Source organism: Andrena cerasifolii, chromosome 14, assembly GCF_050908995.1.
Source record: "Andrena cerasifolii isolate SP2316 chromosome 14, iyAndCera1_principal, whole genome shotgun sequence".
Classification (NCBI taxonomy): Eukaryota; Metazoa; Arthropoda; class Insecta; order Hymenoptera; family Andrenidae; genus Andrena; species Andrena cerasifolii.
The window spans coordinates 7,244,896-7,270,486 of NC_135131.1; the positions used below are offsets into that span (position 1 = coordinate 7,244,896).

The 25,591-nt window shown below is 48.4% G+C and overlaps 3 protein-coding genes across 4 annotated transcripts in view; 1 reads left to right on the forward strand and 2 right to left on the reverse strand.

The window, feature by feature from the left end:
* The window catches only part of Dlp (glypican dally-like), an 89,792-nt gene extending 74,794 nt beyond the window's left edge, over nt 1-14,998 (forward strand). Inside the window, exons 2-9 of one of the 2 annotated variants that reach the window (XR_013087039.1) lie at nt 2,001-2,171; nt 6,334-6,476; nt 8,275-8,523; nt 8,649-8,817; nt 9,159-9,564; nt 9,697-9,866; nt 10,614-14,098; nt 14,505-14,998. Coding sequence is in view for 1 of the 2 variants with exons in the window: in XM_076826173.1 (XP_076682288.1) it covers nt 2,001-2,171; nt 6,334-6,476; nt 8,275-8,523; nt 8,649-8,817; nt 9,159-9,564; nt 9,697-9,866; nt 10,614-10,966 (1,661 nt within the window). In the remaining variant the exon portion in view is untranslated. Of the gene's footprint in view, nt 1-2,000; nt 2,172-6,333; nt 6,477-8,274; nt 8,524-8,648; nt 8,818-9,158; nt 9,565-9,696; nt 9,867-10,613 lie in introns of both variants that reach the window. The other variant, XM_076826173.1, reaches the window with a different exon arrangement.
* A 684-nt stretch (nt 14,999-15,682) lies between these two features.
* LOC143376203 (arginine-glutamic acid dipeptide repeats protein) lies at nt 15,683-18,847 on the reverse strand. Its single transcript, XM_076826187.1, has 5 exons — nt 18,468-18,847; nt 17,980-18,219; nt 16,444-16,785; nt 16,224-16,304; nt 15,683-16,150 (listed from the first exon to the last, which is right to left on the reverse strand). Exons 2-5 carry the CDS (start codon nt 18,073-18,075, stop codon nt 15,857-15,859), a joined length of 813 nt encoding a protein of 270 aa, XP_076682302.1. The 5' UTR covers nt 18,076-18,219; nt 18,468-18,847; the 3' UTR covers nt 15,683-15,856.
* Nucleotides 18,848-19,059: 212 nt separating this feature from the next.
* On the reverse strand, nt 19,060-25,200 carry Nab2 (Nuclear polyadenosine RNA-binding 2). Its single transcript, XM_076826166.1, has 7 exons — nt 24,993-25,200; nt 22,902-24,617; nt 22,630-22,783; nt 22,381-22,541; nt 21,969-22,263; nt 21,764-21,893; nt 19,060-21,671 (listed from the first exon to the last, which is right to left on the reverse strand). The coding sequence occupies exons 1-7, from the start codon at nt 25,029-25,031 to the stop codon at nt 21,446-21,448; spliced, it is 2,721 nt and encodes a 906-aa protein (XP_076682281.1). The 5' UTR covers nt 25,032-25,200; the 3' UTR covers nt 19,060-21,445.
* Between the last annotated feature and the right edge of the window lie 391 nt (nt 25,201-25,591).

Sequence of the window (25,591 nt, forward strand, 5' to 3'; positions counted from 1 at the left end):
GTCAAGACGCTAACAAACGGCGCACCGCGTAACTCCGTCGCCGTTCCTCCCTCTCCGCGCGTACGTGTGCACGGTTGCATCCTGGTGGGAGTGCACTCAGCCTTTACGCGTTGCGACGCTTGAGCAAGGGTCGTCTCGGTGTCTGCTAACAAGGGGCCTTTAATGCTGGAACGTCGGTGCCTCCCCCACTCGATCGTTCGCGCAGCGATTTATCGGAGGACTTTTATTTGGTTTGCGCGATGGAAATGGCTAGCCAAGGGGAGCCTCGACGAATTGGAACGGTTATAGTTACAGTCCCCGCTTTACGCTCCCGAGCTTCCACCCTCGGATATTATTTGGATGATCGGCGGATGTCTGCGACTCCTCTCGCGCGCGTCCCTACGCGAATGAAAGAAAGGGAAACGAAGGGGTGGAGGGAGGGATCGAACGGAAACACGTCATATTCGTTGCTCAGACAGTGGCTAGCTGTTTTATATCCGCGACGGAGTAATCGTTGCGGATTACTTTTCTCGTTAACTCTTTCCGATGGCGGCCGAGGGGTGCGCGGCTGGGAGAAAAGGCTGGGCGGAGGCGACGCGGCCAATCCCGCGGAAATGAATCAGGATTACTTTTACGGGCGCGTTTGAAAGTTCGCGACGAGCCAGCCGAGGGGTGGACCCGAGCCGGGGGCGCGGAGAGTTCGACGCTGAGTTCCGAGTGGCTGGAAATTAGCTTACTTAGACGGCAGACTGGAAATATTGGCAGATAAGCGATATAGCCGGTGACTAACCGATAAGCGAAGGGTGGCGTTTCCCTGCTCATTATCGGACCTATGGAAACGCGGCTTATTGTAACGTCCGCGGAACAACGGGGCTGGGGATAATCGCGAGGACCTTTCCGAGGCAACGGCGCGGGGGAAATTTCTGGCGGTGGAAGAAAGCTTGCGGGCAGGTGCCTCGGAAATGTGGAAGGAGCTTGATGAAAAATTCGCGGTTAGTCTAATAATTGTGTTACCCGAGAACCTAGCTCACTCCGGTTTACCCGATTTCACGGAGAAAATTCAATTTCCATGGAAACTTAGACCGCTCGTTCCTCGGGGGAAGCGAAACAACGCGACTTCCAATCCTCCCCCGCTCGGCTTTGTGTACACTGCTGTCGCTTCTCCGATTCTCAAAACTAAATTACATTTACGGAACTCCGGAGAAAGTTTCGCCCGTTGTTCGCGACTATTTCCTTCTTCAAACACGACCAAGTCGATCGCAACAGTCGCTTCGGTTCCGAGGGAAGCGCCCTGCCCCGGCTGCTACCCATTTCCGACCGATCTTCTTGCTCGCTCAATCGAATTCTTCGCTCGCGGCGACAATCAACCGCGAATTTAACTTTTTAAACGCATCAACTGAGTCGTCTGGCATTATCTCAGCTCTCTTCGCGGACTCGTGCTCGTCATTCAGAGAGATTAAGCACCGCGGACCTCGAGCACCAGGCCCAACAGATTTCCATTCGGAAACGAGTAGTCGCGAGCCCTGTTTGATCGCGAAAACGGTCGGGTTCGTCGACTTATACGAAACGACTGGAGCAATTTCGACGAAATTCACACGAGAACGCATCCGCTTCGCGCCACTCTCTCGCAGCCACGGAAAATTGAATTTCCTCGGCGAGGGAAAGCTTTCGCTCGGTCGAGGAATCAATTTTTCGAGATCATCGGTGACTACGATCTTCATTTGCTCCCGTGAAATAGGTTTCCCTCGAAGGGAAGGAAAGGAAAGGGGGGTGGAAACGAATTAGGCAGACCGTGGCGTATCTATCTGCAGCTGCGATCGTTTATTTTTCGATAACCTTTCGACTTCACAGCCCGCGCTAATTTCTACAGAGGGCAGTACCGCGCGTACCATGTGTTAATTGCGGACGTTCAGGGAAGAGCTTAAGGGCTCGCTCGCGAAAGACGCAGAGCTCGATTCCCTTCAGGGTTAGCTGGGCAAAGAGCGAGGCGTTTTAATCTGGTTTCCCGTTGACTTTTTCAGCAAAGGAGCTGAAAATATGCGGCAGCGTGAGGAGCGGCGGGGAGGTATGCTGCTCCGCGGACATGGAGGTGAGATTGCAGGCGAGGGCACGTGACAAACACGAGAAAGCCACCAAAGAAACTCTTCACCGGCTGCATCAGGTCCTGTCGACGAGAGGGGCCAGGTTTCACAGTGAGTACCTCCCCGAGACTTTCGCGATTTTAATCACTTCACCGCCAACGCCGCGTGAAATTCCACCCGGGAACGTTTTACAGTGACAAGGCGGAACGAGGGTTGATTCTGCAAATTGGTTAGAAGCTCCGTGGCGCGCTCAACTTTTCGCGATTGCTCGCTATTACCAGGGAAAGCAACTTCTCCCCGACCCGGTGGACTGTTCTTCTTTCTGCGTCCGGAGCATCCCAAGGCGTATCTCCCTTCGCGAATAACTTCGGGCGGCCACCCTCGGCGTAGAAAACCTCGAAATCTACCCTCCGACCGAAACGATTCATCCACGTCCGCGGCGGTCCATCTCAGCCTCCTCTTCGCCGGTGCAAGGCGGCTGGAAAACTTTCTACTCGTTTTACCCCCCCCCCTGAAAATCGAAGCGAGGTAATCCGTTGACTGTCCGCGGAGAGGCTGAAAGCGTCGAGCGTTACAAAACAGTCTGAATTGTATACGAAGCGAGCGATCAGCTCGACGTTGGAACCTGTTTCCTAGCTTGTCGCCGGGGAAAATCGAATGTCCCCGTCAATTATGCCGGCTCTCGGTCACAAAAGGACTTTCCAGGGCAGTTTAATCGGCCGGACGTCCTCGACGACGGAGAGGACTGGTGTGGCATCGACAGGCGGGAACCAGGTTTCCAGGCGCGATACGCCAAGGAGCGGCTCGAAATGAGATTTCTGGAGTAACGGCTACTCGCCATTCAAGCAGACGTCGATGCATTTCTCGCGTCAGGTGATCAGCTCCCACGAGCCTCCATTCTCCACCCTTAATCGAAGGGATGCCTCTCCAACGCGAGAACGATTTCTCCCGCGGAACCCTCTTAATATGCCTCGCGAATAACCGAACGCTCCTTAACGGGTTATGCCCACCTGCAAGGTCTGAAAACACAAGTATTTTCGGGATTTTTTTTAAAACACTTCAAGACTTTTTTTCAAATAAACCTTTGTGTGTTCGAAAGTGTACATGTTAAACTACTTGTGGTAATTTTTGCGATGGAAAATATACATAATTAAAAATATATATCAGCGATCTCCTGGCAGCGATTTTTTTTTGTCAGTAGTTTGCGCTGAACATTCTAATTCTGACCTGGTTCATCTGAAATAAAAAATTCGCGGGAATTTAGTTAGTGTATTGGATTATCTTGTCCTTAATCGTTTATTATCCCAAGATATTAATTTGCTACAAAACGGCAACTTCTCGTAGCAAAAGTATCGATTTCCACCACGGAATCGCGCTCATGTTTCATCTATTTCCATCTGTAAAATAACAACCACCCAACGGAAATGAAAAACCCACGATTAAGGACAAGCTAATCTAATATACTCACTAAATTTGGTCGTATTTTTTCTTTCTGATGAACCAGGTCGTAGCTATAGTGATCACCGTAATAAAAGAAAAGGCTATCGAGAGATCGCTTATAATTCCATTATTTATTTAGACATCGCATTGCAAAAAAAACTACAAGAACTTTAAAATATATACTTTCGAATATACTACCGTTTATTTAAAAAAAGTCTTCAAATTGAAGAAAAAAAATCCCGAATATACTTGGGTTTTCAGACCCTGCAGGTAGGCATAACCCCTTAAACTGTCTTCCGTAACGATTATTTAAAGGTCGACCCATCGCGCGGTCGACCAGCGAGGCGCAGAAGGCGAGATCGCGAGGCGGAAAATCTAGTAACTCGGCCGGCCTCGTGAGATAGTAATCTTGCTAATCTTTTAATCCCCGCTCCCGTTTTTCAACCACGTAATCCTCGTTTGATGTCGTGCCTACCGCACGCCGATCTCGTTACCTCTCCACGCGGCTCTCCTTTCGCTCGCGACGATTTCGAGCGGACCCTTTAAAGATTCGAATCCGTGCGCTCGATACTTCGCGAGAGGACAGCAGCCGACGTTCGGGATCGCGTCTGTGGCGATTGCGGCTGCGAACGGGAGGAACTCGGAGCGGGATGGGACTGTCTTTCGAGGGAGTGCGCCATGGCACGAGTCACTTTGGCGATCGCCGTGAAAATTAGACGGCGCTACCGGGTGAAATTCGCCGAGTCTCTAACGATATTCTCATTAACGAGATTACTCGACGACGCGTCGCGGCGCGCGAGCTCTCGGTGGCTCGCTCTGCTCGCTCGGCTCGCCGCCCGGCGGTCCCTCCATTCGAGCTTCAATCTTTCTCGCGCCCTTTCCACCCGGCGCGGCTTCTCTGACGGTGCTTCCCTTTGAGGTGCTGCTACCTAGCCGCATCTAGCTACGTACCCACTTTGCCCGCCACTCAGCGCGATAGAGTATGGCACGACAGGGAGGGGGCGACGACGGCGCGGAAAAAAAGGGGGTGGAAAAGGGAGATGATGTGAGAGACCGGCGGGCGAAAGGAGAAAGGGTAAAGAGCGAAGGGGTGAAGTGGACGGCTGAGACGACGGAGACGTTGGATAGCTGAGAAAAATCGGGGGAATTGCCGGGGGAGAGTCCCAGAGACCGATAGGGCAAGAAATCGTACAGATTCCCGGCCCTCTGTGTCTCCTCGGTCTCTCAAGATTCCCCCAAGCAATTTCGTTACACGTTTCGAGGGATTCCCAGCGTTTGGCCCATCTCGCTGGTTCGTAAAGCACTTAACAACCATTCGATTCAGTCAAGCATCCTGGTCGGAGCTACGAGTATTGTCCGAGGCTTCCAGATGTCAGCTACACCCCTTTGGGAAATGGTATCTGCTAAAGAGGACTCGATGGGACGGTCGCCGTTCTATCAAGATTCTTCGTTAGGAGTTTGATACCTGCGGTTATTCCGTCATCGATACACCGACGCTCTTCCGCTAGGGATATCCTCGAGGTTCCACGGTCTCTCGCGAGAATTAGTCTCGATCCTGCGCAGGAACCGGGGCCAGCAGACGAGCGTATCGCGAATTAAAAACTCACCGAGGTTTCAGCCGGTCGTCGCGAAGCTAAGTGCCTCCTTCCTTTTTCGCGCGGAGCTTTTTGCTGGGCGTCGCCGTCGTCGGGGTTGTCGACGATTCGTTACACAGGGGCTCGTGCCTACCTGTTCGCCCTCTCCTCTGGCTGTCGTTAAAAGGAATTTTAATCACATTCTTCGCGGCTGAAGTGACGACGAGAACGGGTTCAGAGTACGCGTCGTCGAGGCTGCCGCCCGGCGCCGCAATTCGGCTGTCGCCTTTCTTTCCCCCTTTTCGGCGGTTTCTCCGTTACCCTGCGATCAGACTCGTATACCGCCATTGACAATCTGCCGGACAAGCCACAGAAATGACGCCGCACGGTCCGCTTTCCAATAGAGGGATAAGGAAAGTTATTTCGCGAGACTCGGAACAGTTTCATCGCGTAGTTAATCGTAGCCAAGATTCTATGGAGTTCGGTGAGGGATGAGGAGACTTCTTGTCTAAACTTTCGACTTATCAGATTCTTCTTTATTTCCGTGGGAGAAGTAGACGCGGACGAATGCCGGAAGTCGTCCTCGAAGTTGAGACGCGACGGCGCGGCGTTACGGAAACTTGGGTAACATGTTGGCTTTGATGGGCGGAAAGTAGTTAATTAACGCTTGCAAATTAGATAGGAGGATCCGGAGAGAGCGTCTTACACTCCATCATCCGATAAGAGCCAAACATTGTTAACGCGTGATCCAGTCGGCGGAAGGGGACCAGGGGCTTGTAATTGATTTGCAAATCTCAGGTAACAGAGGGTGTCTGCTCTCGGGGCAGATCGACGCGAATCGCTCCGCCTGCAATTATCGAGCAACGGGTTCTTAAAACAACTGGGACAGAATCAACAGAAACCTACGTTCCGCCTTGTCAATTGCTTGAGGGGGTATACCCGTTTGAACCCTCGGAAAATGTGTACATAGTTCATAATACTATGTAAAGGTAGTAAAAAAAATGTGAAATCTTCATCAAGCCGTTGACTTGTAAAAAAATCCACAAAATGTGCACATTTTCCGAGGGTTCAAACGTGGATACACCCTTGACCATTCAGAAATTTGCATGGAAAATGATTACCTCTGCGTAGAATCGATCCCCAAAGTATCCCAATTGATAGGACAGGATGTGAAGGTGGAATCAGACGGCGCGTGAATCGACGATCTTTGCGCGCGATTCCACCTTAACGGTGATACATGTTTCGTTTGTTTTTCGCAGACTTCTTCAAGGACCTCCTGGCAGCCAGTAAGAAGGGCTTCCACGAGATGTTCAAGAGTACCTACGGTATCCTTTACGAGCAGAACGCGTACGTTTTCACGGACCTGTTTAACGAGCTGGAGAATTACTACGCAAAGGGAACGGTGAGTGATCGTCTATTCATCCCCTGACGCGATGCAAACTACAATCGTCCGTTAATTTCTGCCTGCTGCCTTTTCAACCCTCGTCGCTATCGTTCCGAATGCTCCCAAGTTTCGACCGTGCCTCGCGCAAGGGGATCGAGCGTCGACGTGGTGACGAGGCAAACGAAATTTCAAGGCGGAATCGATAGAGCCGGCGCGGCGACAGGCTCGATTTTCAAAGGCGACAGAATTTAACCAGCGTTCCTGCACCCCCTCCCCCCCCCTGTCCTCCGGGTTTCCCTTTTATTAAGTTGCTGCGTAGGGCGAACTTTCCGGGAACGAAACGACCCTCGTCCATCCCAGAGTTTAACCGCGAGCAACGAGACTCGGTCGCGCGATCGGGGGTTGGCGAGGTTACGCGCGCGAAGGCCAGTTTAATCAATGCTTTTGACGGTCGGGGGCTCGTGGCGGCCTTTCCCGATAAAGGGCCAGAAAATATCCTCCCCTACGGTCAGCCCTCCGTGTCGACGAAGGTCATGGATTCCCGTCGGCCCCTGCAATTATCAAACGAATTCCCTTTATCCGCCGAGTTGCTCCTTGTATCGAAACCACCGTTAGAGGGTGGTTTTCCAGAAACTGGAACCCAGCGCCTCCGTAACTCTAACATCTTTCTTTTTTTTTTCTTTCTTTTTTTACGGCTTGAGGTATTGTTTTTTATTGTTTTTTTTCTCCTCTTTTCTTTCTTGCACTTATGCCACTGTTTTCTTTATTGTGCAAATCGAGCTTGTCCCGTAATAAATAACTAAATAAATAAATCTACCTCTTCGAAGCCTCGTCAACTTTCGAATCCCAGTCGACTCGAACTTGGATTATTAAAATCATCGAATCTAATAATCTCCACGAAGAAGTTAAGTTATGTCTCAGTTACTCAGAGGTCCCAGCTGTTAAAAATCTCGGCAACTTTCCAGTCCCGATAATATCCCAATCGACTCGGACTCGGGTTATTGAAATCGCCGATTTTAATAACGTTCGCAACGATTCGAATGTCTCGTAACCGCGCCGTATCGCACCCCCTCGCAACAATGGGAGGGAAGAGAATCGAATGGCCATTACTATCCGTCATACGTGCCGCGCGTGCAGGATCGCGCATCGGCCCGTCACGTCGTATCGACCATAAAAAGCAGAAAGAAAAAAGGAGCGAAAAGAAGCGCGCGGAGGTAGGGGCGGGGGGGGGGGGGAGAGGAGTGAAAGAGCGATAGATAGAGAGGAAGATGGAAGGAGGCCACTGAGACGACATTTCGAGGGTCGATTGTCATTCAAATCGGCGGGAATTATTCACCGGCGCCACTTGGACCTGTTCAGGTCGGTCTGCGTGCACGGTTGCGCCCTCGAAAATGGCCCTGCATGAATATATTATTGTTGCAATCGCGGCGTGTCGCGCGTCGCTGGAGGTAACGAATTTATATCGGCGATATATTGCGTCTCGCCTCGCGGATTCGGAGGATTCGAATTTATCGGGGACTCGTCCTCCCCCTGCCTTTATCCTTTCTCCTCCTTTCCGTTTCCACCGCTGCTCGATAATGCGCCCGGCGAATTGCACGATTATTCCTTTCGATCGCTAGAATATTGGGTGGAATAGAAACTGGTTGGAATCTATGAATGGGAAATCCGGCTAATCGTACGGTTCGACGATCTCGTTTACACGTTCATTGTTTCCCCTTTCCCCTTGCTCACCAAGGGCCTCCCTCTCGCTCGTCCGTTTCCAACAGTCGGCGGATCCCTGTATTGCGGATTGCTGGACTCCTCGTTATTGTTGCAGGTGGACCTGGACGACGCCATGGACAACTTCTTCAACACTCTCTACCAGAAGATGTTCACGGTGCTGAATAGCCAGTACAAGTTCAACAACAAGTACTTGGAGTGCGTGGGCGATCACATGAAGGAGATGAGACCGTTCGGCGACGTTCCCCAGAAGCTGGGCATTCAGATAAAAAGGTCCTTCGTTGCCACCAGGGCCTTCGGCCAAGCGTTGACTGTCGCCGCGGATATCCTGAAAAATATGCAGTCGGTGAGAGACTTATCCTCCCGGAAACTACGCTCCGCGACCCCTTTCCCGCGCAGTCCTCCGCTAGAGCCTAGAGGGTAGTCCAGCGTGAACGTCGCGACAGCTCGAAAATCGTTTTGTTTTCGCAGTTGAAACCGTCTGCGGACTGTGCAGCTGCACTCACCAAGATGACAGTCTGTCCGTCGTGCAGCGGGATCACTGGCAATGTGCTAGCGTGCGGCGACATGTGTGCCAACGTGATGAAGGGTTGCTTGGCCCAGCATGCGGCTCTGGATGCTGAATGGAATCACTTCGTCGGTGAGTAATTCCCCCGTCCATTGTTCCGTCAGCTGTAATTATAGTCTGGCGCTGGCCGATATGATCCGAGCGACGTCGATGCAGCGCTGTCCGTTTTATTTATTGCCAGTCGCGTGGGAAAACATCCTCGCCCAGAGTATAATTGCCGAGTACATCCTCAGAAATCCTTGCCAACCGGAACGCTATCCACTTCAAATTGCTCCTCGATCCCTGCGTAGTCTATCGATCTTCCTTCAGCAAAATGCAGTTGCAATTGTCTGGCCCCGGTTTGACTAGAGAAAAAGCAGTCCCCTGTACTGTCTGAACTCCGTTAATCGCTCTGTACCTTCCTCCGATTACAGAGGCGGTCGACAAGGTGGCGGATCGCCTGCTGGGTCCGTTCAACATCGAGATGCTGGTACGCCCCATCAACCTGAAAATCTCCGAGGCGATAATGAACTTCCAGGAGAACAGCCACGACGTGTCGCAGAGGGTGTTCACCGGCTGCGGCAGGCCTGTGCTGGGTAGACGAAGGCGCAGGGACAATCGGGAGCTGGAGCTCGAGACGCTCAACTTCGACCAGGAGACGTCGACCGACGATCGTGCCCCGACCGCCGCCATCCTGGACAAGCTTGTGAAGGAGATACGCCAGAGAGTCAGGGATTCCCGTCAGTTCTGGGTGTACTTGCCCTACAAACTGTGCAACGACGGCCTCGTGGTACCACCCAGCAACACCAAGGAGTGCTGGAACGGCACCCACGTCGACAAGTGAGTATACTTTATGGTAACACGCTTCCCTTGCTACTGTTACTCCTGCGTCTCGGTGCAGCTCTGCCATAGCTGACGTCGAGCGAAACGAGCTTGAGAACCTAACCGAGCCGGATGATCTGGCTGTTGCAGGTACATATACCCGGTGTCGTCGAACGGAGAGACTCAGATCCTGAACCCAGAAGTGCGGAGCTCGGGGCCTCGGCCGACGATCGTGAGAGATCAGATCTTCGCGTTGACGACCATCACGAACAGGCTGAAGTCCGCGTTCAACGGCCAGGACGTCGATTGGATCGACACGGGTGAGTCCCCTGTTGCATTAACAATTCCCTTTAACAAGGTCCCGTTCGCAGTCGTCGTTTGTCATTAAAGTCGGGGCTACGGTTGCGACCGTGAGAACGGTCTCGTGCGTAGATGCGTTCGGAATCATAGCGAACGTGCGTTTCCATTAGAGCAAACACCGGCGCGGCGGTCGTCGGATATCCCGGCGAATGCATACTGCACGCTATTTAGCTAAAACGTACAGGACAGGCAATCGTATAATCGGCCTCGGTGTACATATCGCTCGTGCAAACAGGCAACCAATCGAATCCGGATAATGAGCGGGCGGATCGGGAATCCACTCTGCCGAATGGACGCGTCGCATCTTTCGGCTTGCCGAGCTCATTCTTGGATGGTTAAGGCTGCTCGATCTCTGAAGAGATAGCACTGGTGAAGTAGAGTCTCGGCTTCGTCTGAGAATAAATGAATCGTTAAGCAGATGCACGATTGCGGACGCGTGTCTGCCTGCTGTAGACGGCTATTGTCTCGCGGCTTATCGAATCTCAATGTCAATGGAGGACAGCTATTTATGACTCCACTAATATCCCAGGCGACGTGACGGCAATCCTAAACTCTTGGATCCTACCAACGAGCTACCTGCCTCGCCTCCATTTCCTTCGCTCGCCGTTCCTGCTGCGTTCCAGCTGCGTTCCTGCTGCCTCGCTCCTGTTACTCTTTGCCCAGCCAGCGATGTCGCCGATATCATCTCTGGGTCGTCTGAATTTCAGAGGAGACGGAGTGGAACGGGTCAGGGAGCGGGTCAGGGGACAGCACGGACCAGGACAACACGACAACCGACGACGAGGACGGTTTTAAGGAGGGGTCAGGCTACGAGCCGAAGCTGTCACCGCCCGAGACCCCGAAGCAATCGCCCCCGGCGGTGCACCCCGAGGCCGTGCCACCCAGGGTCGACGTAGACCCGAAGATCAGCACCAGCAACAACAACAACAACAGCAACAGCACGTCCACCGCGGACAGTGGCGCGACCAGGCAGAAAATGTCACTGTCCCGAGCCCTCATGACGTACCTCGTCCCCATAGTGGTTATGTGGTTCGGTGGCTGCTTCACCGAGTGGCTGTGATCATGTGGTTCTCCCGGACAATGCACTGCGATGTAAATAATTCCTTCTAAAACGTTGTCGGGTCCTCGACGAGTCGCGAGCTAGGGCGAGGAAGAGGGTCGTCCCTCGTGGCGGCCAGTCGAGAGGACAATGATTGGGTTCGATGGCGCGTGTTCTTCCGCCGAGTGACCGGAAACGCGTGCTTCAGGACGCTTCACAGAGACTGCAGGCTGCAGGCCCCTTTCGGGCCCGGCCCTAGAACGGCCGTGCGCCCTAGGGAATCGACTTTCGCTGTTCCAGGACGAGTCCCTCCGGGGACGGAAAGATCGGACTCGTAGCTGTTCCTGGACTTTCCTGTTTCACGACTGACGAGCGTGCCTTCAGGACGAGTGGCGTGGTCCGCTTTTGATCGTTAGGATCGTCAGACTTGTCCAGACTCCACGGCGCCACTGCTAGGCACACCGATCGGGAATAATGAGTTGTAGGCGGCTCTTAAAGCCACCGTCGCTGGAGCAACGAGGTTCCTCGACTCGGGGCAGTAATTTTTCGTTTCACTTCCGTTGCTTCGCGGTTCAACATGGGTGGCGAATCTGGGTGTATCTTCTGTAGGAGTTCTGGTTAGGTCTGCGGGTGGGAACGGGGTGTTTACGGTGGCGTGGGTGGGGTGGGAACTAGACGAGAGTCTGATCGACGTGGAATATACAAGCGTTAAGTATGGAAACGAGTATACGAGAAGCACAAGGACTGATTATCGAGCGACGTGTTTTCCTTCCTGCTGTCTCCCCCGAATGTGAATATTTCCACGGGAAAAATTAGTGGCTCGAAGGGAGAGGCTCGGTCGACTGGTCAGTCTCGCAGCCACTGGTCGGGCAAAGCATTTAGTAGAACGGTAGGGATCTCGATTACGCGGGGCAGCTACCGAGATTACGGTTACTTTATCTCTGGGCAACAAACTTGACGAATTTCATTTTGACACGGGGGTAGAGGATACTCTTTTAGTTTTATTCAAGGGCCGCCTTGCCCTTGATTCGGACGGTGAGATGTAAATACTAAGAGTGGCACGTGATAAAAGGGTGGCGGAGTTGCTAACAATCCGGGACATACAGATGGCTCGAGGCTCTGAAAATATCGACATTAGGTCCCATCGGTTGGAGAACGAGAAGCCATGGAATTTATCATTCGCCACTCTGTCGCGTCGTTCCAGCAATCTAGTACCCGGGGTAATGTGTCAAAGCGCGGCTCTGGGACGTGGCCGGGAATGGGCTCCTGTGATAATGTCAAAAGAAATGTGAAAAAAAATGTTGGGGAAAGGGAGGAAAGAAAAGAAGCGCCGTTGGCCCCCTTCGTAACCTGGCTAGAGCCTAAACAAGGGCGAAAAAAAAAGAGACATTCTACAAATCTAGTGAAATATTCAAATATATATTATGAATAATGAATTATTTGTAATTATATTATTATTATATATATATATTATTATTATTGTAAAGTGAAATTAATATAAAAATTGTACGTTGCGATCGAGATACGCTGCTGCGGACGTGAGAGCGTGATGAGAAGTGTATGGGGTCGCGCGATCCTCCTTTCATTGACTTCGATTCGATCGTCTATGAGAGACCGCGTGCCTTCTTCAGAGAAACGGAGTGGAATTCTGCATTTTCGCGTGCACCAGCTGCACGGAATCCTTGCTGAACGAGCCGAGTGCTTTTAACGGGTTGAACGCTCCGATAGACGCAACGATCTTAGCAAAGGGCGAGTGTACACCTTCCCTGCTTTAATTCCGAGAGATAAAAGCAACTTCCTGCAGCCTCCGTAAAACTCCTGTGTTGCTCGTAGCCTCGCTCCTTTGGCGCGTGAAGGAATTGTTACGGGAATCCCCCAGGACGAAGGCGGAAGGGAAGCGGTAGGCGGGAAGGTATCAGGGACGGCATGCAATCCGGCGATAGACCACTTGCTGTTAAGAAACAAACAGCGACACCCTTGCTCCAGAATATTCCTCACCTTTATAATCGCTGCGCAGCGGGGAACGTTTTAAGAAACCTTGACGCTAAAGCAATCGAGTGCTGTCAGTTTGATATGGACCTGCAGCTTTCATAGGTGCAATAAATTTTATGACGCGAAACGGGGACCGCCGGAAACTCGCCGCTGGTTTTACGGCGGGCAGTAAAACAGCTGGACGATGAGCTGTTAATGCTGTTAATTAAATGCTGCGATGTCTATTGTATCGTTCGACTCGTTAAAGAGCATGGCTTAAGGATATTGCGATGGGGAACAGGGTTTTTTTACTGCAGAAGCGTGACGGACCACTTAAACGACTTTTCTGAAACGACGGCAGTTCCTTTCAACCTGCGAGTACACGTAGGGAAGGAACAACGGCGTCTTGAGAGCCTTCAACGTGACTTATTTCTAAATAATATCTCGTGTTCTATCTTCGTGAAAGTGTCGATTGTCCTTTGGATAGGGAGAAGCGACCAAATTTTTAGCTTTTATCCCATCCTCTGCGAAGCTACTTCTTTTGTCGAAAAGAAACGCGAAAAGCTGAGGAGCCAACGGGCCGAGTGGCTCGAGTGTTCGCGTACGAATTGGCGAAAGAAACACTTTGCTTTCCAAGTCGAAATTGAAGCTTCGCTTCGTCAAAGTACACTTCGTACCGGAAGCGTTAAAGAGGGTAAACGTTGGAGTAAAATACATTTACATTTCTTTATTATTATTATTCTTATCCCTAGTAATATATTTATGTTATTCGCTATTCTAAAAGTTAACGACCAGCGAAAATTTACGTGCAAATTCACCTCGAATCGAGATCGTCGTCATCAGTTACGTGGCTTTTATTTAGACTAGCCCACTGCAGACGATCTCCGAATTTACTTTGTCCAAGGGATCGCAAAACTTTCCAGAGTAGATTCTAAAGCCGTTACGAAACTTCGAGGGTTAACATTGGAATATTTCGGTGAGAAGTGGCGAATAAAACTCTACGATGACAATCTCGTCTACTACTCTCAAAGCGAGAGAACTCATTCTACGGTGTTTCCCTTTAGTTTTCGTAACGAGTATATTAGGTGAGAGGAAGTTCACTGTAAAAGCGTACAGAAAAGGGTTTCAAAGTGTCCCAAACTGCGAAGATGAGAAGGAACATAGATTTATATATAAAATTGCGTGAGCTAGTAAAAGTCTCGAGACCTGGGAGAGAGTGTTGTGCGTGCAATTGAAAGTTCGCCGATGTTTTTCTTTTCTGTCCGCGATGCAAGTGTTCAAAAATCATTCGAAATTCACCCACTTGTTCGCCCTTTGCGCTCGACACGCCCTCGCCTACAGCACAGGTAGCGCCCGACTTCTCATAGAATTATCGGAATTATTTCTATTGTGCGAATCGACAGCTGGATTATTGGGCTTCAGGTAGCTGAACCCTTCTCCAAGTTGTAACTGATCAATTTGGAACCGGGTTTCGCTTGTCCTCGAGATAAGGAAACACCAACGAATTTGGTCCATCGGGATTTATTGCTGATAACTTGTTTATTCTTTCTTTCGAATTTAATTGATCCTCGAGATTCAAGCGCCAAAGGTTGGCGAGCACCAGCTCGCTCGAAGTGCAAAGGGTTGAACGCGAAACTCGACCACGCTCGTCGAGCAAATTAAAAGCTGAATGCTGTAATCGTAATTCCATTATATTTACAAACAATCGTCGTCACATACAATTCAATTCCACGCGAGGAAAGTAGGTCGTTCTTTCATTCCCGTTCTCGAACCATCAGCGACATAGAGATCATTAACGCTACATTGTTCAACGGTGTTAATCCTTAAGAAACCTGTATTTCACGCGAATGCATTCAGCGATACTGCCTGTTACATATTGTGATAAGTGTCGAACTGTCCACATCGTAGACCTAACTCGATCTACCGTGAATCCTCGGAGCACCGGCAGACCCGTGAACCGAACTCTGCAACGCAATCGCTTAACATGTATCTTCGCTTCCCACCGTCAATCCGAACCTTCGATTATACACAGTAGGATCTGCCAGTACGCCACGTCTTTTGCGCCTCCGCCGAATGTAAAAACCCTCTCAGCTTTCTCCAGCCTCGACAGCGGCTGGAAGAAAGCTGGGCGCGTTGCGTTGCAAGCTTTCGTTCAATCACAGTCTACGCAGTCTGTGGCTTTAGCCAGCAACTACCCTTACGCCTTTAACCCTTTGGGGGTCGGCGACACGAGTGTTCACGGTACTCTCGCCGCTCGAAACCTCGGCCCAGTATGTTCACTCCACGGACCACTATTGGAGCAGAGCGTCGCCGCCGTGTCCCCGAAGGGTTGAGCTGCCGTGGCAACAGAACGCGGCGCGGTTCATCGAAGATGAACGGTGAAACGAATGTGCCATAGCGCGACAGGAATACTTGGAAGCGCGCGAAGCGACACGCACGTTAAGTTTACGCCATTATCTTACAATTAGCTCGCCACTCGCGTGCAGGCTTCCGCCGAACGCGTTTCGCAAGCGTTACAGGGAACCGCGGAGTGTCTCGCCGTTACATTCTTACAGTGTGCTAGCATCTACTACCGAGAATTTTTATTTAACGACCGACCGTATGGAATAAATTTAAAAATTTAAAAACTCTGACTACCCCTCTGCCGAGATGGATCCGCACATCCCCCGGGGACCTTCCAGAGTATCACACAACCTCGTCCATTCACCATTATCCCTAACTTTAAGCGAACCGCAAATTAACGAACTGGATCGAGGAGTGAATAACACGCAAGTCCGCCGACGAGATCGTAGAGTATAAATAATATAAAATTTACAAGCTGTTTGCTACAGGCGTGAGAATGTAACTGTAGCAAATTCTTAACTAGCAGTCCCAAGAGTTGGAAGACTCTTGCTGCTCAACGGTGTCCCTTCAGTCTATTCTCTACGGGGGCGGCTCGTGTCATCGAACGATGTGCGAGTCGCTCCGTTTTCTCTTCCTGCTGCAGCCGGCGATTTTGACGGGGGTAGCGATACCGCGGGGCTGCCGTTCATTTTCGTTGGAGGAGGAGAGCCTGGAGGCGGCAGCCACGCTGCGAGTTACGATCTTGGGGGATGATAGTTCGCTGAAGACGCAGGCGATCGATGGAAAGCGTCGCTGCCTTTTCACGCGACGCTGACGACGACGGCGACTATTCCTTAGCTTCTTCGCCGACTCGGTCCATTTCCACGCGTAGTAGAAGTCCACGATGTCCTTCTGCAAGATCATTCAGAATTTCTCTTGGATGCCCAGAAGAGTTACGAAATGTAGGGACTAGGAAGAAACTCACCGTTTCCTTCAGTGGCAGCGTATCCTTCTGTATGTTCGCGAAGTTCTTTCCATGCCTGGCTATCCCTTGAATGAAGAGTTCCTGCGGAATATAGCAATCGCGTGGATAACGAGGCGATCAAGAACAAAGAGACAACAATGAGATCAAGTGGAAGATGCGGTCAACATCGCTTGCCAATTGATGGACATTTTTACGTAATACCTAATCGCGCAGTACTTACGATATCCGCTCCCGTCCATCTCGTGACTAGCTTCCTCGGCAGCTCCTTCGTGAAGAGGGTCTTCAGAGCGACCTCCGGCGAATATTCCGAGTCGTGAAGAACGTCGCTGATGTACTGCTCCGCGTAGCCTGTGCAGGAATTCTCCATCGCCTCCCTGTTGGGAATACCTTGCCTCTCTTGAACGAACGTGAGAACTGAACGAGCCATGAAGACGTAAAAGGGAAGCCATTCGTTCACCTCCTCCTCCGGGCTCCAAATTTTCTCCTCCGGGAAATCTCGATACTCGTCCAGATCGATCTCTTCCCGATATTCAGGGATGTCTGCTGCTCCCTTGAGATTCTTCTGAAAGTTCACGCAGTCGCAAAATAGAATCACAGCGTTTCATTAAAGATGAGACCGGGGCTAGTTGATACAGGGGTAGGTTGATACAGGCAAATTATCTCGGCACCGTATGTATGTAGCTCCATTTCAGCGAGATACGTGAAGATTGTTGTTCAATTCTTTGCTACGTTAACTTGACGCTAACAATCTTTTTTATCCGCTTTCGTTTATATAGAGAAAAAGTAAATAGTTGTGTTCACTTTCTAATGCGTCTTCAAACGGTACAGAGAATTTTATAACCCGAATTAATTTGAAAACATTGACGCTTTTGAAGGTAAGGTAATTATGTTTTGTTATTTTGTTTATGTGCTGTACATTTTTTTTATGGAGATGTTTGTACATGATTTCCTCTGGGGTAAGTTGCTACGTTATCTCTGGGGTGTGTTGATACAGTGTATCAATTTCCCCCGACTACTTTTAATTGGATTTTTTCCTTTTGTTTCTACAAAATTGTTCGAAATTATATCAGAAAAGCGAATCGTGGCGAAATATCGCAAGATGTTTTGGAAAAAGCGCGTGTCACAATAGAAAAAGACTCAATATCGTTAAAAATATACAATATTGACAAAATGAGTTTATTAAGATATATTAAGAAAAAGAAGAAGACACCTCATGTTAAAGTGGGATATTCAAGGCATACAAAAATATAAGTAAAAAAGTTTTCCTATGTTTGTTCAAAAATCTGTTTGGCTTTTAGAATACGTCTTTGTTCATTTTGGAAAAGTATCTAGCTTAAAATTTTATTTTTCAAATTTATTAGTTATTCATCAAACGGATATTTTACAGATGTATCAACACACCCCAGAGCAGTATCAACTTGCCCCGCAGTGGGGTAAATTGATACATTTTGCCTTCGTCCAAACAACATTTTTCCATTCATTTTGTATATATTTTCTCAAGTTTTCGTTTACTATACATTAAAGAGGAAGGACCAAAGTATATTTTGGCATATTTGTTATTAAGTAATTAATGCAAACAAAAATGAAAAAAATTGAAAACTGAATAATGTATCAACTAGCCCCGGTCTCCCCTATTTCTTTTCTTCGCGCACACAATGTTCATATAGCTTCAACAAAGACACTTCCCTTTTGGTCTCTCAAGTGCGAATAAAAACGAAATCGAGGGAAAAGTACCGCGAAGAAATAGGTCACAAACCTTGTTCGTGACTTCTGCCTTTACACCCATGGCGCAGTCCAGCTTCTTCTTTCCATCAGTTCCGTGAATGCCCATAAGTAGAACGGTACTGCTCATTTATGTCTCGAAGACCACGCTTCCAGGTTCAAGACCTTAATGACCAGGATAATCCCCGTGCCTGCGTTATATTGCCTGCGACAACCACCCCGCGAAGAGAGGGTGGTCACAGCCGTCCCCTCTCCCTCGCTCCAAGGACCTTTCCTACGGAGGTATACGCCAGTTACAATCCTCCCCGCAAGTACCTTCCTGGAAAATCTTTTGTCTTATTTCGCATCCCGCGACGAATACACCCTTCCCATTTCAAGTTCGACTAATCGGAACAGTGGGATCCTCCCATTCGCAACAAGTCGTCTCCAGATTGGTACAGGATTCTTTCAAAGTAAAATCAGCACGCGGACGTAATTGCACAGCTCGAGGGGAGGCTGTAGAGCGCAGAGGATTAAGCTCACCCTTTGCCAGAAACGGACGAGAAGCACCGAAGATCAACGAAATCTCCGCGAAGTGAGAAAGCAGTCACGTACTTCTGGCGAGAAGTTATCTCTCGCAAACGAGAGCACGGCCGCAGCGGCGATCGCTCGGAAGCTTGTTTCCTTCGATAAAGAGATCCCGGGCAAGTACCGTACACTTTCCTCGGCAGGCACTGCTCCGTGGAAATTGCTAGCGCGATTCCACGTGAGCCGTCGAGGTAGCCGCGCGAGTTCCAGAAGAAAACTGAACGGAACAACGGAGAGCTGTGACGAGAGGCATCGTGTCAATTCGTCAGATAAGATAAGCCTAGAGGATACGGCCACAGCGACGGCAGGGTATTTTCTGAAAATTTCTTACGGAGCACGCCTTATCGTCGCGTTTCTCATCAATTATATCGCTCTGAAGGGATCAGCCGCGGTTGCTGGATCAACTCTCTCGAATTCTTCTTCCCTTCGCTATTACTGATCCGCTCATTTAAGAAGAGAAAAAAAAATCTTATAAAAAATAATGATTTTTGTTTAAGATCGTAGGAAACTGTTGAGGAAGGGATTGTTTAAATCAGTACTATTCTCGTAGTATTTGAAGCACTGTCTTTAATGTTCACTGTTTACATTTATACAGACACCGGTATTTAAAAAATTACTAAAAAGTCGGTGATCGAGCGGAGTTGAATTTCAGTTAATCATCAGGCAAATACAATCTCGTGAAATGAAAACGCTTAGAGACTAGACAGCTGAAAGGACGACCGAGAAAAATGTTTGTACAATTTCTGCAATGTATCGGTTCGTTCATTTCCCCTGTAATACTCCTCGTCCCTCGGCCACGCGCATCCTTTATCCTGAAAGGTCTGGGAACCTTTCAGTGAATCAGCTTATTTGTACAGACTGTTCTCCAGCGTCGAAGTCCATAATCCGGTGACGTCACCGCGTGAAAATAATACTGTAAACTGCAGAATAACAAAATCTATTGACACGCGTACTGAAATCCCCGTTACATCATCTCCGATCATTCTCGCCAATTTTGTCATTACCCGCGACGAGACAGATGCATCAAATTATTTCGCTAGAATTGCATGCGATAATTCCGTGAAAATGTTTCCAAACGTCGAATTATAAAACAATCCAGCAAAAGGTATCTTTATAAACATCAAGAACTTAATCTCTTCCTCTGCTAATTTCGCTACGAATTACAATCGGTCGAGTAAAAACGAAATGATTCGATCCTCTTGTTGCGAATCTTATTATTAATATAATTTCATGGTCCATTCTCGGGAACCGATTTAAATTGTTAGAGCCTTCGGAGCATTGTTTATCAAAGCGTACGACTTTCGGGTCGGTTGTTTTTCACGTTTCCCTCGTCACGATGCTGCGGAGACTGCTATTGGGCAGCTGGAAGGCCTGCCATAATACAGGGGTCAGTTATTGTTGCCGCTCAGGTAAAAGAAGGTGGTGTAAAGCAGCCGCGATGAATTACGGGTACCGTGGTACGTGTTATAAATACAACGTTTATCGTGGCGAATCGAGTACATGCGATGGGGGTACGAACGTATAATTGAAGCCAACCGACTTCCACTTTACAAATCATGAATATGAAAATGTTGCGGTTGCGCGATAAGTCGTGGTCTTTTCTCGATTATTCCACAGTGGCTCTCGGGTGAAAAGAAAGCGTAAAATCAAGAGATTTAGACGGGAAGCACTTCCGTGTGCCCGAGGAGAATTGCACGCTCGAGTGCTTGTTGGCAGAGGCTACCCTTGAGCAACGAAAGTGAATAAATCTCTGGAAATTTACAGACATAACCGTGTATTTATAGTCGTTTATACAAGATCCATGACGTTGTAATAGCTATCTGATTTCGCGCGTTAATCGCTGTTCAATATCAATGGTGTGTCGAACGATAATCGAGTGCTCGAAGCCTAATTCTCTCATTTCTCTACGATAATACAATAATACAAATGATAAATTACGTGAACGTTACGGGGCCTGGGTTGTCCTCTAGTCCCGTTAAAATAAAAAGAATGATTACGATTACTGCACAGCCATCAATAAATAGAACTCGTTACAATTTCGGATACACGAAACAGGTGTTTGTTCTATCACGCAAAGAGAATACTTGCCTTTTTACCAACAAAGAAAAGGCGAGAAGAATAACCGGAGAACGCATTATTATTATTTTCTTTTTTTTTTGTTCCAACGAGCATCATGTTACATCGATATCGAATATCATTTCATTAATGCGCTCGTATCGAACGAAATTGATACAATTCGCAACCCATTCAACTGGATTCGGAAATAGCAAAAGATAGCACAGCGCTGGTAGCCGGTGGAATCACCGAGTAAAGCTACGCTGCGGTTGAATTTGACGCGGTTAATCAACAAATGCAAGCCGCTCGTCTCAATATTACATGGCCAGTCCATGCGTTACTGATATATAATACAGATTAAGGGAGTCGAATGTCGAGATTTACGGCAAGATTCACGATCGAGTGTGCACTCGTTGGTCTGTACAAGGTAGAATGACACTCCACGTGCCGGCAAGAATACTATCACAATGTTGTGACAAACAAATCGTGCGCGAAGCATGCCTCTTCGAGATCTATCGGAAAATCGCTACTGTTACTCTCTACGCTCGCTCGGTGTACACCGGCACTAATCGCACCCGTGCAATAACCGACGCGCCTACAAATTAGTCATACTGGATTTCCTCCGTATAAAGTCCTGCTGTTATATCTCCGCGTGGTTATCAGCAACGAACTCTTTCAATTGTGCATCTAACGCAACACGATTGGCAGTATTAATCTAGAAATATAGGTTACTTCGTTCGCAGAGTTTATTGCTGGCTGTAAATCTCATTTCGCCTGGAAATGAGCGTTCAGGTTTCGCGACGGTATCCTTGCCCGACGCGCGGCTCGTTATCTCGCTAGAAGGAAAAGGGGTTTGTACACCTGTACAAGTCTGTGGCTCAGTCTCGCCTGCGCCACGTGAATTTCGCTCTTTGGCTGGTCGTTTCCGTGGCTACCGGTGCCGGATGCGAGTACGGGCAAGCTGGTTTGGTGCAGAAGGGATGATACTTGCATTGCTGGGCGCGGTGAGAGAACACGCATCCCAATTTTGTGCAGGACAAGCCGAATTTGCATTTAGGATGCTTGTAAGCGCATTTATCCCCGAATTTACACGCCGGGAATGCGCTACAATCACAGAACAAAGAGCATCGTGACAATTTAAATGCGATCGTATACTAGGACAGATCATCCGAAGCCATCGAATCGAAATAACCAACCTGCACATGACGATGGGATGAAGGTACGAGCACTTGTTTCCTAACGTGCAATTTGGCCAGTATCTGCACTTCTCCTTCGACTTGTCTATAACCGTTACCGCGTTCTCTGCCGATGGCTTTTTGTCCACACCTGCAACAACGAAACGAATGAACGGTATGGGACTCTTACGATTAGCAGCTAAGGGATGAAAGTTGCATTGCTTACGTTTGGTCACTACTAGATTCGTTACTACGGGGCTGGACTTGGAATCTGCGGGACTCGGTGAATGAGATCTGTTGTACACAATAGGGCTTAATTTTCTTCTTTTGCTCGGTAATTCCTCAGTCTTCTCAACATTCTCTGTATTACAATTCTCGTTATTCTCCTCTGCTCTTTCCTTTCCACTCGTGTCGCCCTCGCTCTCCACCTCGGTTACTTGAAAAACAGACGTTTCTGACTCATTCTGAGCATACACATCATTTTGAGTTGTTAAAAGTGCAAGTTCATCGTCTTCGTTTACCTACGAGCACGTGTCACAGAAATGGCATTAGGTGGCGAACTTACTGAACTGACAACTCGAAGCTCGTGGGACATACATATAACGAGTACCGTTAACGAATTATAATCTACTAACTACCTCCATTTCCAAACGCTCGTCGTCGTCGGAGATAGTTTTGTCTTTGATTAAATTATTATTATAGCCGTTCAGCGTGACCAGAAACTTCTGGTTGTCGTCGCTCCTTTGAAACAAGGACATTACCACCCCCATGTGTTCCTCGGTAACCGGTTGAGGCACATCTACAGACCGTACAATACTAAATGTATTAGAGAAACTATTTTAGGCGTTTTATAAGTTTATTTATAGAAATGTGAAGAACATACTTACAAGGCTTCGATTTCGTCTCCGAGACATCCGTATTCAATTCAACCTGTATCTTCTCCATCACCAATCTCTTGTTGCAGTTCAGGTGTACCGATAAATTTTGGCTCACGTCTCGTACAGCAGCAGGTTTAAGGCGTTTTAACGTTTGTTTCTTGTCCTACGAAAATAGATGTGCTGATGAAAGGTAGGAGCTTCGAAATAATCGTAACAAATCATTTTGCAACAGCAACATTATTCACCGAAAGGAGGGCTTATCTATTGCATTTTACACGTACCAATAAAGAGGGCTCCGGATTCTTTTGAGTAACAACAGATTGATTGGCTTCTGCCACAGCCCTTAACAAAAGCGACTGGGTAGCGCGTTTCTGAGTAGGTTGCAATGGCTTCAATGGTCTCGGCGTTACGATTACTTTGCTGGGTATTTTGGTATCTTCAACGTCTTCCGCGTCGCTAGATTCTTTGCTGGTCCTTTCCAACGACTTCAGCCGTTTTCTTTCAGTCTTGGCTGGCATTGGTTTATTAATAGCTATTATATGGGATTTAATAGGACCAGAGTTCCCCGCAGACTGCTCGTCATCGTCTAGTTCCTCCTCGGCTCCCAGATTGAGGTAGTCGTCGCTCTCGCTGCTCTGGGAGCGTCTGATCGGCGGATTGAAACCAACCTTCATGCTTACTGGCCTAAAATTATTCTTTAATGGTCCCAATCTGTTCTTAATGTTTTTATTGTTATTTAATGTATCACGGTCCTGCTCTAAAGGTTTACTCTTGAATTCTACGACCTCTTTACCCCCTAACTGTTTCTGCGACTTATTGTTACTCGCGAGCCCTAAGCGATCTTTGATCGTCCCCGTCGTTTTCTCTATCGATTTAGATTTCAACTGAGAATTCGCCTTCTCTCTTAACTCCGTGGCCTTAGGTATTTTCTCGACTTTGGAGCTGCCCAATCGGGTCCTGATATCGCTCACTTTATCCGAGTCATTGTGCTTTAGCTCGATTTCGCGATTCCTCTTTGTACGCTCGTCCGCATCAAAGTTTCTCCCTCTCTGGAAATTATTGTTGCGACTGCCCTCCGACCGATGCTTCTCGGGACGCTTCTCATTCTGCCTGTGTCTTTCATTCTCCGCTTTCTCCCTGTGAATCTCAAATTTCTTTCTCGGGGACGTCACTCCGAGACGATGTTTCACGGAAACAACGGACGTGACTTTCGGTTTGTTAATGCAGGACTTCAATTTCTTGGTATTGTCTTCTACCGCGCTCTCCGCGTCCTCCTCGATCTTCGATCGCTTCGCCTCGTTCTGCTTTCTTTCCGAATTGTCGCGGGAATTATTCGACGCGTCCAACGGCCTCTTTAGATACCTGGACACCGTATCGTCCGTTTTCGCGTCTGTATGAGTATCGGCCGATTTACTATTGGAAGTTTCAATAGCAGGCGTCTGTTTATTTCCAGTTCCATTCTGACTGTCGTTTGGCTGCGTCTTTCTCGACGCGAACTGCTGAGGAACAGCTGGATTCGACGCCCCGTCCAATTTACTTTCGAGACTCGTACCCTTCGCAGTCTTATCCACGCTCTTGCTTTGACTTGTATCTAATTTCTGACTAGATGAGGAGGTTTTCACGCTCTGCTTATGGAATGACTTGTCATCTTTGACGCTTTTGCTAGGAAGCTTGTCTCCGGCTAGATTAACGGCCTGATCTTCCAAGAAAGAGGTCGTCGATAGCTTCTTCTTTTTCCTTTCCTCCTCTTGCTTGACGACAACCGTAGGCACGAACTCCCTCGATTTCTTTTTCGCCACAGTGACTTTCTGCAGCTTCTTCAGCACCTGGTCGTGCAACCAGTCGACAAACGGCGTCGTACAACTCTCCAAGAACAGGTGCAGATCGTCGTGCATTTGCTGGCGGGACTTCTTATTTACAACCATTACTAAAATATAGTCCGGCAATTCTTCATCGTACCGTACTCCTAATTCTAGCAACTTCGCGCGAATTGCGCTCTGAAAAAGGAGAACATAACAGAGCAACTTTAGGAGTGTCGTTGATGCGCATAGGGCAGGGTGCATTAAAATTGAAAAGCACTCGTAACTCTTTGCTTCCCCTCAATCTTTAATCTGGATCTGCGATCGTGCACAGGATTATCGCGAGATTAGTCGAATGCATCAAGTGTGTTACTGTTGTGCTCTAGATGGAAAATGTTTACAACAATACGGTGAAAATGATGCGAAAGTGAGTAGGAATGATAGGAGGCGATCACGGCAGCATGAAGAGGCAGGATCCTAGATAATCCTACAGAATTTTTGAAGCTGTTTAATGTAACTAGGTGGATGCGAAACAGTAGGATGCCAAGCCAAAAGCATGGATCCTCAACTTACGCGCAATTGATTCGTCACTTCTATGCCTCGTATATCCATGGCTGGCAATTACATTTAAAGGGTCGATCGTGTGGAAGAAGAAGGCGGTTGTCGAGTCAAGAAGCCGACGATATTATCACGGCTATTAAAGAATAAAAACATTCTCTGCCACGAAGGATCTGAATGCCTCCTTCCACTGAATGAGCATTTCAACGCAGATGGGAAACTCTCTGAGACACTTGGACCTCTCGTTACTGAATGCGGTATGGCTGTACACATTCACCGATATTTCTATCCTGACTGATCGCCGAATATGATCTACGAAACTGCTAATGAAGTAGCTTTTTCATTTCTTAAATCATTGTGACTTTATTAAACACATCTGCGGATCAATACAGTTCAATGGAACGACCAAAGCGAGTACTTTGCCATCACTATCGCTCGTTGGAAACGCGCACACTGCTCATAGTCGAATCTATGATCAGCTCAGTTCGTGGCTGCAGAGAACGCGGGAACCGTGATTCGAATTCGAATTTGAATGCATGGGTTGAATATTGATCACATAAGCAAACGAGTATAAGTGAAATTTTACCTCAAGCTTTAACAGTTTCTTATATTCT